This window comes from Oratosquilla oratoria, chromosome 32, assembly GCF_046742065.1.
Source record: "Oratosquilla oratoria isolate Oo_2021 chromosome 32, ASM4674206v1, whole genome shotgun sequence".
NCBI classification, from domain to species: Eukaryota; Metazoa; Arthropoda; class Malacostraca; order Stomatopoda; family Squillidae; genus Oratosquilla; species Oratosquilla oratoria.
Window position 1 is genome coordinate 31,776,513 of NC_134808.1, and position 11,838 is coordinate 31,788,350.

The window sequence follows — 11,838 nt, forward strand, 5'->3', positions numbered from 1 at the left end:
TTCCACACAGAGTAATAGACAGTTGGAACAAGTTAGATGAGAAAGTGGTGTGTGCAAAAACAATACATGAATTTAAAAATTGTTTAGATAAAATGAGAAATGAAGACGGGACCCCACGAGCATAGCTCCCCTTCCCGTAAAATACAACTAGGTAAATACAACTAGGTAAATACACACACACATGTACACCCAATCGGTCTGAATCTCCTCCGGTTCCCCATTACGTCACACTTGGGTCACGTGCAACGGCCCTGACACCACACTTGGGTCACGTGAGGTCATGAAGTCACGTGGTCGTATGGGACCAGGAAAGAGTTTGATCGGCATTCCCTGGATAAAATCTAGAGACAGTAACAATCGTTTCTATCCAAAGCACTATTAAAATCTAATGGTGCATTATTTTGGCTATACTGCACCACTAAAAAAGTAAAAAATAAATGAATAGATAAAACAAATCAAAAGAAAAACGAAAAAAATGAAAATCCGTTTATAGTTTTCCTTTCTTTCTTTTTAGCGCGAAACTTCACGAACAGAGAAGACCAAAACAATGTGCCTTTGTCGAAGGTAACAATTAGCCCGACTCTTAAAGAAAAAAGAATATATATATATATATATATATATAAGTATATTTTATATACATATGTATACATATACATATATATATAAACAAATATATATATATATATATATATATTCTTTAAGGCATATAGAATTGTATGCAACAGCAAATTGAGCTCTGATGAGTTTCCGATGAAGAGTTTCAAGTCTTCTAAAGATCTCTCTAGCATGGAGAGGTAAAGAAAAAACCAAGTTGCCGATAGAAGCCATCTAATGGGTAGAACAGGATACAAGACGTTTCGCTAATCACAGTTAGCATTTTCAATTGTGACAATAGCAAAGAAATGGATGATTATAAATACAGAAAGTAAACACTAGGAAAGATTACAAAGAAATGACCGTTATTCTGGTCTGAAACTGGGAAAGGACACGTTGAATATCGGGGAAAGGAACGCGGGAAGGGGAACTGTGACCACTGGGAAAGGACACTCCGGGACCGTTACTGTGGCCTGGGTGTCCGTCGCGGACGGAGTGACTGCTCATGGGAGGGCTGATTTGTCTCGTAGCTGGGTTGTCTGGTTTGGCGGATTCTGAATGGTTTGAGGCTGGGAAGGATGGTGGGGGCTTCCTGTTGGGTGTTCAGTGTAGGTTGGCTATATTTAATGTGGAGGGCCTCAAGGAGGGCAAGGCGGCGCTTGTCACTTTCTTGGTCTAAAATGGTGGTATTGTCCACTAGGATGGATCTGGTGATTGGAATGTTATGGGTCTCCTGAAGGTGTCGCTTAGGGCCTCCATTGTTAAGGTGGTATGTCAACCGTCTGGAAAGGCGAGTGGTAGTGAGTCCGATGTAGGAATCTTGGGGCGTACAGTCCCCAAAAGGACACTTGAACTGGTACACCAGACTCACACACTCGATGTCGGATGGGCGTGGGGAGCTGTTATTTTTCATGATAAGGTCTTTAGTCCTCTTGTTCTTATAATAAATGGCAAGTTTAATGCGGTCCATCTCATTGGTGGGGGTCACATTGTCCTTGATGATACGAAGAAGTGCTTTCTCATCCTCCTTATAAGCGCTCGACATGTAGGCCCTATAGAACAAGGTAAAGGTATTGCCTTCTTCTACAGGAGTTTGTTGCCCTTCGTACCACTTCCTCATGACGGCCCGCAGTACACGTTGGCAGTCGCTGTTTGAGTGGCCATTGTTGACTAAGAGCTGTGTAGACCGGTCAATTTCTTTCTGGGTGGAGGTCCAACTGGAGCAATGGGTGAGGGCTCTCCTATAGAAGGATGCAATAGTGGAGTCCTTATATTTTTGAGGGCACTCACTCTCTCCATTCAAGCACAATCCAGGATTAGTTGGCTTGGTGTACACTGCTGTGTGGGTGCTCCTGTCGGTTTTCTGGGTGAGGAGCACATCAAGAAAAGGAAGGACGCCGTCTGTCGCCTCCTCCGTCGTAAATCGAAGGCCTGACACTTCCTGAAGGAGGCAGCGAAGGTGTTCACGCTCCTCAGAGTCGGTGGTCCTCACGAAGATGTCGTCTACGTACCGGCCGTACAACAGGGGGCGGCCAGAACGATTGAAGACCTCTTTCTCCACCGAGCCCATGAAGAAATTGGCGAAGAGAACACCTAACGGAGAGCCCATAGCCACGCCATCAATTTGTTGGTAAAGTTTACCACGGGGGCAACGGAAGGCGGCCTCTTGTGTACAAATCCTCAGAAGTTCACGAAGGTGAATTTCTTCTAATTTCAACAGAGGTACTGGAGAAGACCGGTATACGTGATCACAGATGTTGTCGATGGTGCGCTGAACGGGAATGTATGTGAAGAGGGACTCCACATCAAGGGATGCCATCACTCCTTCTGCGGGGGCGCTGTTCACACAATCCAGAAACTCACGGGATGACTTAAAACAGTACTGTGTGGGAACAAAAGGCGTGAGGATGGCATTCAAAGTTTTAGCCAAGTGATATGTAGGGGTGGGGATTTGGGAAATGATAGGGCGCAAAGGGTTGTCATCTTTGTGTGTTTTAACGTTACCGTAAATGTATCCGGAGCGGAAGTCACCAGTGATCTTCTGAAGATGCAGGCCGTCACGCCGTGCGTTGACAGCATCAATGATCTTGTTGCCCTTCCTGATGATGGAGAGGGTGGGGTCACGGGTGATCTGCTGGAACTTGGTGGTGTCACACAGGATTGAGTCCAGTTTGGAGAGGTACTGCTGGGAGGGGATGAGGACGAACATTGCGGCTTTGTCTGCCCTTCTGATAGTTATATCCGGATTGTTACGTAGGTTCTTGGCGGCTTGGTAGTGTCGGGGTTTCAGGAGCCTGCTATGAAAGGTTCCTCCTCAAGTTACCATTCCTTGACACGTTGGTGCACAGGAGGGATGAAGGAGTAAGATTCTCAGTGTACAGAAAACCTACCAACAGAGATGACTTTGTGCACTATTTTTCAGGACACAGCGAGCGAGTGAAGACCGGCGTGCTTATAGGCTTCTTCCTCAGAGCTTTTAGAATTTGCAGTGAGGAATTTTTAGAAGATGAATTAGCCTACATAACTAATGCCTTTAAGAAATTAAAATATCCAGGGGGAATGATTAAAAAGTTGAAAGGAGTAGCTAAGAACATTTTCATGAGACAAAATGTCCAATCGTCCGAGGATAATAAGGTACAGTATATTTCGGTTCCTAACTCTAGAAAAACTGAAGGCATAGACAGATTTCTTGGGAAGAGTGGGATGAAAATAGCAAGGACGTCCAATTCCAAAATTGGAAAAATCGTCAAGACCAAGAATATAAAAGGACTGTCCCAAAACGCCCTCAGCACCAACTATCGCATTCCTTGCGGTAATTGCTCATCTTCGTATTACGGTGAGTCAGGTCGAGGCGTCGAGAAACGCATAGCTGAGCACAAACGAGACTTGAGGTCACACAGGACGTCTAACTCACTCGTCCAACATGCTGACCGATCTGGACATTTGCCCCACTGGGATGGAGTCGAGGTTTTACACACGGGATTAAGGAGAGACATGAGGAAGACTGTTGAAGCTGCCTACATTAATTATTATGAAAATATCAATGACAGGGAAGGTTTTGTTTGTTTGTCAAAGGCAACAAGTAAATTAATTATAAATACAATTGGGAAACATATGCATGATACGGGAAAGGGAATCCCCAGACAGCCAGTGGGGTGACCTGTCCTTGTTCCCATCCTCGGATGTATAAATGTGTGGTCCAACTGTTTGTAGACAGCTTACTGAAGAAGACCGAGTCGGTCGAAACGTATAAGCAAAAAAGTTCCAGCCCATCTTCGCTTATTCTTCCTCCACCCAGTCTCTCATCTGTCTAAACCATTCATCAGATATATATATATATATATATATATATATATATATATATATATATGTGTGTGTGTGTGTGTGTGTATATACTCATATATATATATATATAAATATATATATATATATATAAATATATTACAAACGATTACAAAGGTGAAGCATAAAAATAATTTCTATTGGAACAACATTCTCATTTTTCATTTCCTTTAAGATTCTTGGATGCCAACCGTCAAGCCCTGGTGTTTTACTAACTTTGAGTTTCTCTATACAGCTTCTAAAATTTTCTTTTGTTATATTTACCGTGGTGAGTAGGTTTACCCTAGACTTTTCACAGGTTTCAGTTTGGAGTTCACTTTGAGGTGTTTCGTTGACCGTCAGCAAATAATAGGAAACCAATGTGATTCCTAACAACCTTTTTATCTCTAAGGTAACTATAGAATTCTTAGAGATTCTCTTTGGATTCATTAGCGATATTCATTTCGTATTGTCGTTTTCGTTTTTTATTGTCATTTTATATGTCTCTCTCCCTCCTCTTCTCTCTCTCTCTCTCTCTCTCTCTCTCTCTCTCTCTCTCTCTCTCTCTCTCTCTCTCTCTCTCTCTCTCTCTCTCTCTCTCTCTCTCCCTCCCTCTCTTTTCCCGTTATCTTCTTCTCTCCCTGGGGAGCGGATTTGAGGCAAAGAACACTTGAGTTGAGACAAACATCTCGACCCCCGGATTTGCCCCTGCCCGCCCCCCGCCTCGTCCTCGTCCTCGTCCTCGAGTCGCTGATCTTCGAGGCTTCCGTGGCATCAGGGCGCCTGGAGCCTTGACCCCTTCACCATGGTGACGCCAGCTCTGTATAGTTTCTTCTGGTAAATCACACACACACACACACACACACACACACACACACACACACACACACACACACACACACACACACACACACACACACACACACACACACACACACACACACACACACACACACACACACACACACACACACACACACACACACACACACACACACAAAGACACAATCCTTCAAGTGATTAACGAAAAAGCAAATTGGGTCAGGGACACAGTAGATAGGAAGAAATGTATTGTGGTTTATGGGCTTAAAGAAAAACAAGGATTGGCGAGGTACATGAGAGAAAAAGAAGAAAAAGAGACAGCAGTAGAAATCCTTAATGAAATTCAGGGGGGAGACAGTGATTCAGGCACAGACTTAGAAGAGACTTACAGAATTGGTCGCTATACTAAGGATAGGAATCGACCTCTAAAGATAAAACTAAGGTCACAAGTGGTAGTAGAAGACATATTTGAAAAAGTAGGTAACTTGGCAAAGAGTGAAAAATACAATAAGATATGGATAAAAAGAGAAATGAGTACTGAGGAATTAGAAAAAGAAAGGGCACTAAGAGAAGAAGCAAAGGAAAAAAACTTGAAAAGATCGGAGACAGAATGCAAAGAATTCCAGTGGAGAGTAATAGACTTGAGATTAAGACAATGGCGCTTCAAAACGAACAAAACAAGGGAAGAAGAAACCAGGGAGAAGGAAGAAAATTAAAAGTGGCCTATACCAACATTGACGGACTAATTTCGGGACTGAACGAACTCAATGATTATCTGTTAGAAGCAAAACCAGACATAATGGGAATTGTAGAGACTAAACTAAGAGGTGAAATACCATCCACTGTTATCGGACAAGGTTTATACAACTACTGGATAAAAAACAGGGACAAGAAACAGGGAGGGGGAATCATGTTCTTGGCCAAGAAAGACCTAAAGGTGACAAAAAATTGCAGAGGGCAAAGGTAATGCTGAATTGATCATGATAAAAGTCGAAGGCAAGAATATGAAAAGTAGAAAGTTTGTGGTGACTTATGTGCCTCCAAAAACAAGCGCTTGGAAAGAAATCGAACATACAAAAATGCTAGATGACACAAGAAAATCACTCAATGAGATACTAATGGGTAAGGGTAATCTGGTAGTTATGGGGGACTTCAATTGCAAAGAAATTTGTTGGGACAGCATGACAGTGCAAGGAGGAGATGACTCGTGGGGCAATGTACTGCTAGATATGACCATGGAGTACACAATGACCCAATGGGTCCGTGAAAAACACAAGGTACAGAAATAATGAAGAGCCATCGAAACTAGATCTAATATTTACAACAGAGCCTGAAATAGTGCATAAAGTCCAGTATGAGACACCAATTGGAAAGAGTGACCATGTACTCATCGAAACTATACTAAAGGAAGAAATAGACATAGAGAGGAACGAAAAGCATAGGAAAGGAAGACTGAGGTACAACAAAACAGACTTTACAAAACTAAAGACATTCTTCCGGAATGCAAACTGGGAAATATTTTACAGGGAAGAAACAGCAGTGGAAGAGAAATGGAATATATTGATGGAAAACTACAATGAAGGGGTAAACAGGCATGTACCAAGACAAAAGCGAGAGAGAGAGTACATTAAATGTTGGTTCAACAAAAGATGCAGTGAGGCAAAAGACAGAAGGGACAAAGCTTGGAAAAAGTGGAGAAAAGGCAAAAAACAAAGCAAATGGCAAATTTATGTTAACTATAGAAATGAGTATGTTAATGTGAGAAGAGAGGAGAAAAGGAACCATGAGAAGGATATTATAGACAAATGCAAAGAGCAACCCAAACTATTCTATCGGTATGTGAATGGTAAACTTAAAAACAAACAGGAATTGGTGAAACTATGCCAAGGAAACATAGAATACACAGAAGATTTAGAGATGGCCGAAGTCATGAACAATCACTTTAAATCTGTTTTCACCAGAGAGAAAATACCAAATTGTGACATAGACAAAAACAAGAAATCTCCCCTCATGAATGAGTTTACAGCATCACTAAAGGAAATATCAGAACATTTATCAAGGCTGGATGTCAGAAAATCACATGGCCCGGACGGTATTGCAAATTGGATTCTAAAGGAGTGCAAAGAAGAACTAACAGACAAAATACACATCTTAATAAACAGCTCACTCAAAGAAGGAAAGATACCCGAGGACTGGAAAAACGCTAACATTGTACCAATACACAAAGGAGGAAACAAAGAAGAACCCACCAACTATAGGCCAGTATCACTAACAAGCACCATAGCCAAAATTTGTGAGAAAATAATCAAGAATAGATGGGTAAAACATCTGGAAGACAATGACATATTAAACCCAAGACAATTCGGATTCAGACAAGGAAGATCATGCTCCACAAACTTAATATGCTTTTACTCAAGACTAATAGACATAGTGCAAGAAAGAACTGGATGGGCTGATTGTGCATTCCTAGACTTGCAAAAAGCCTTTGACAAAGTACCACACAGAAAACTACTAAAAAAACTGGAACACATAGGAGGAATACAGGGAAACCTACTAAAATGGATAGAGGACTTTCTGACTGGTAGAAAGATGAGAGTAGTGCTCAGAGAAAAATATTCAGACTGGAAAGAGGTGATCAGTGGAGTACCGCAAGGATCTGTGCTGGCACCAATAATGTTTGCTATCTATATGAATGACATGGATGAGGACGTGAACTGCTACATGAGCTTCTTTGCCGATGACGCCAAATTGCTAAGGAAAATAGAAACTGATGAGGACTGTGAAGCACTGCAAGAAGACCTAAATAGGGTATGGAACTGGAGTCAGAAATGGGAAGTGGACTTTAATACTAAGAAGTGTAGCATAATGGAGTTTGGAAAAAGCAAAAACAGAATATCAGGAAAATATACAATTGGAACCAAAGAAGTAAAGAAAGTAGGATCCGAAAAAGATTTGGGAGTAATTATCACGAACGACTTGTCCTATGATATACAGATTAACAAAATTGTCGGGGAGACTTACAACTTGCTAAGATCAATAAAAGTGGCGTTTACATACTTGGACGAAGACATGATGAAAAAAATATTGGTTACATTGATAAGGCCTAGATTAGAGTATGCAGCGACATTGTGGTCCCCCAGTACCAAAAAGAATATAAAGAAAATAGAAAGAATCCAAAGAGCAGCTACAAAAATGGCACCTGCACTTGCAAACCTATCATACGAAGAGAGATTGGCTAAACTGGAGTTACCGACACTGGAGCAAAGAAGAGAGAGAGGTGACCTATTGACCATCTACAGAATCATGAAAGGCACAGAGGTACTCGATAGTGAGAACTTACTTAACTGGGACAAAAGAAACACAAGAGGACATGGAAAGAAAATCAAAAAACATAGCTATAGAAGAGAACTGAAGAAAAACAGTTTTCCTCATAGAGTTTTGGACACTTGGAACAAACTGGACAATGGAATAGTATGCGCAAAAACCATTCATGAGTTTAAAAACAAACTAGACACTGCAAGATACAAAGGCGGGACATCACGAGCATAGCTCCCCTTCCCGCAAAATACAACTAGGTAAATACAACTAGGTAAATACACACACGAACATAGACACATACACATACACACACGCACGCACGCACGCACACACATGCACACACACATACACACACACACACACACACACACACACACACACACACACACACGCACACACACACACACACACACACACACACACACACACACACACACACACACACACATATATATATACACATACGCGCACACACACATACGCACATATACACATACGCGCACACACACACACACACACACACACACACACACACACACACACACACACACACACACACACACACACACACACACACACACACACACACACACACACACACACACACACACACACACACACACACACACACACACGACAGTCGAAATGACAGCGAAGTTTGGAACTCCAGGAAAACTTCAAATTTGGATCTCAACGACGAATACATTTGTTGTATTAATAGGGAAGCGGAAAGCTCGTGGTGTAGTGGGAAGGTGAAGAAAAGGGAGATGGGAAGGGATTACTGAGGAAAATGGAAGGGAATGAGGAAGGGGACGAACGGGCCCCGGAAGTCAGAAGGAATGTCAACAAGAGGTGCGCAGACGATACAGGTGAAGTCGAAGACATTATTAAAAATGTAAAAAATAGAAATATAGATAAGAGCAATGCAATGGAAGGTGAAGATAATTATTTCCATGGATTTAATGAGGGAGGAGGTGACAACCTCCCCCGATTAGCAAGTCCAGAGGAAAAACTAGAGAACATGAACAAACAGTGGGAGGTTAGGTTCAGTCAACTTATACGGATTACACAAAGAGTTGATAAATTGGAAGAACTAAAGAAGGAGAACCAAAACCTAAATAAAGAAATAGAAGAATTAAAAAGACGGTTAAAATAAGTAAAGGATGAGAATGAGGGATTAAAAAATAATAATAAAGAGAATAAAGAGTCTATAGCAAAAGAGTTACAGGGTTGGAGAACAGTCCAAGAGAACAACAAAATTGAATTTAGAGATATAGTAAATCAACAGATGAACGAACAAACTAAGGACACATTTATTAAAGTTATGAGGGAGAAGGAGAATATAGTAAGAGACTTAGCGGATAAAAAGAAATGTATAATCATATTAGGGATGGAAGAGAAGTATAATCCAAATAGGACAACAAGAATAAAAGAGGAGAAGGAAAAAGTAAACAAGATATTAGAAGTAGTTCAAGAAAATAAACAAGAGACAGGGAAACAAATTGAAGAAATACATAGACTAGGGAAATACAATACAGATAAGACCAGACCAATTAAGGTTAAATTCAGGTCACAAACGACAGCAGAGAATATCTTAGCAAAAACAGGGAAACTAGCAAAAAGTGATCTATATAAACAGGTATGGATAAAAAGAGAGATGAATAAAGAGGAAAGAGAGGATGAGAAAACAAAAAGACTAGAAGCTAAGGAAAAAACGAGAACAGAACAGAGTCAGACAAAGAGAAATTCTATTGGAGAGTAGTGGATATGAAAGTGAGGAAATGGTTCATAGCAGAGAAAAACGGAAGGGAAACAGAAAACACGATGGAAGTAGCAGAAAATTAAAAGTGTCTTACACAAATATAGATGGCTTAATAACAGGCTTGAATGAACTGAATGATTACCTGAAGGAAAAAGAACCGGACATAATGGGAATTGTAGAGACAAAATTGAAAGGTCCACTACCACCCAACAGTGTAGGACATGGTGCATATAATTATTGGATTAGAAACAGAGAGGTAAAACAAGGTGGTGGAGTTATGTTCCTGACTAAGAAGGATATAAATGTGAGGAATGTCACATATGGAAAGAATAGAGTAGAGATGATTATGATGGAAGTGGAGGACAGGGATGGGAAGAGCAGGAAGTTTATGGTAAATTATGTGCCTCCTAAAACGGCTTCATGGGAAGAGAGAGAACACAAAAATATGTTAGAAGACACAAGGATAACACTAAATAAGATAATTGAAAATGGAGGAAGAATAGTTATAATGGGTTTTAAATAATTTTAAATCAATGTTTACGAGGGAGAACATACAACTTAGAGATGTCGAGTGGGAGGAGAAAGTCCCCCTATGAAAGAGATAGAAGTAACAAGGAAAGAAATAATGAATCACTTGAGTAATCTCGATGTTAGAAAATCGCATGGACCAGATGAAATGGCAAACTGGATTTTGAGAGAATGCAGGAATGAACTAACAGACAAAATACATAGTCTAATAAGCAGTTCATTGAAAGAAGGAAAAGTTCCAGAAGATTGGAAAAGAGCAAATATAGTACCAATATATAATGGGGGAAACAAGGAAGACCCTACTAACTATAGACCGATTTCTCTTACATGTATGATAGCTAAAATTTGTGAAAGAATGATCAAAATTAGATGGGTAAAGAATTTGAAAAACAACAACAACAACAACGTACTAAATACAAGACAATTTGGATTTAGACAAGGACGATCATGCCTCACAAACTTAACAAGTTTCTATTCAAGGCTAATAGATGCAATAAAAGATGGATGGGCTGATTGTATATTTCTAGACCTGAAAAAAACTTTTGATAAGGTGCCACATAAGAAATTGCTAAAGAAATTACAAATTGCAGGAGGAATACAGGGCAAACTGCTGAAATGGATGGAAGACTTCCTGCATGAAAGAAAAATGAGAGTGGTGATAAGAGACAAACACTCTAATTGGGATTAGTGGAGTTCTACAAGGAACAGTTCTGGCCCCAATAATGTTTGCTATATATATTAATGATATGGATAAAGGAATTGAAAGTTATATGAGCTTCTTTGCGGACGATGCAAAATTGTTGAAAAAAGTGAACACTGTAGAAGATTGTGAGTCGCTGCAGAGTGATCTCAATAAAGTATGGGAATGGAGTAGGAAGTGGGAGATGGAATTCAATATTAAGAAGTGTAGTATAATGGAATTTGGAAGAAGCAAAAAAAAGAATAGTGGGATCATATAAATTGGGAGAGGAAGAAATAAAAAAAAGTAGAAAATGAGAAGGACCTGGGAGTCATTATTATGAATAATATGTCCCCTGAGAAACATATAAACAAAATTTTTGGAGAAACTTATAATTTAATAAGAACAATCAAAGTGGCATTTACATACCTGGACGAAGAAATGGTGAAGAAAATACTAGTCATTTTGATAAGACCAAGATTGGAGTATGCAGCGACGACGTGGTCACCAAGTACAAAAAATATATAACAAAACTTGAAAGAATACAAAGAGCAATTACAAAATTGGCACCAACACTCTCAGAACTATCATATGAGGAGAGACTAGCAAAACTTGAGCTACAGACATTAGAGCAAAGAAGAGAGAGAGAGGAGACTTGATAACTATTTATAGAATCATGAAAGGCATAGAAACTATTGATAGAGAGGATCTAATAAAATGGGATAGTAGAGATACAAGAGGACACGGAAAGAAAATCAAGACAATTATAGAAGAGACCTGAAAAAGAACAGCTTCCCCCACAGGGTAATATACG

At 40.1% G+C, this 11,838-nt stretch overlaps 1 protein-coding gene across 1 annotated transcript; it reads right to left on the reverse strand.

The window, feature by feature from the left end:
- Positions 1-225: 225 nt before the first annotated feature.
- Positions 226-2,803, reverse strand: LOC143017567 (uncharacterized). The gene is made up of 2 exons (XM_076172355.1): positions 2,236-2,803; positions 226-341 (listed from the first exon to the last, which is right to left on the reverse strand). The coding sequence occupies exons 1-2, from the start codon at positions 2,801-2,803 to the stop codon at positions 226-228; spliced, it is 684 nt and encodes a 227-aa protein (XP_076028470.1).
- Between the last annotated feature and the right edge of the window lie 9,035 nt (positions 2,804-11,838).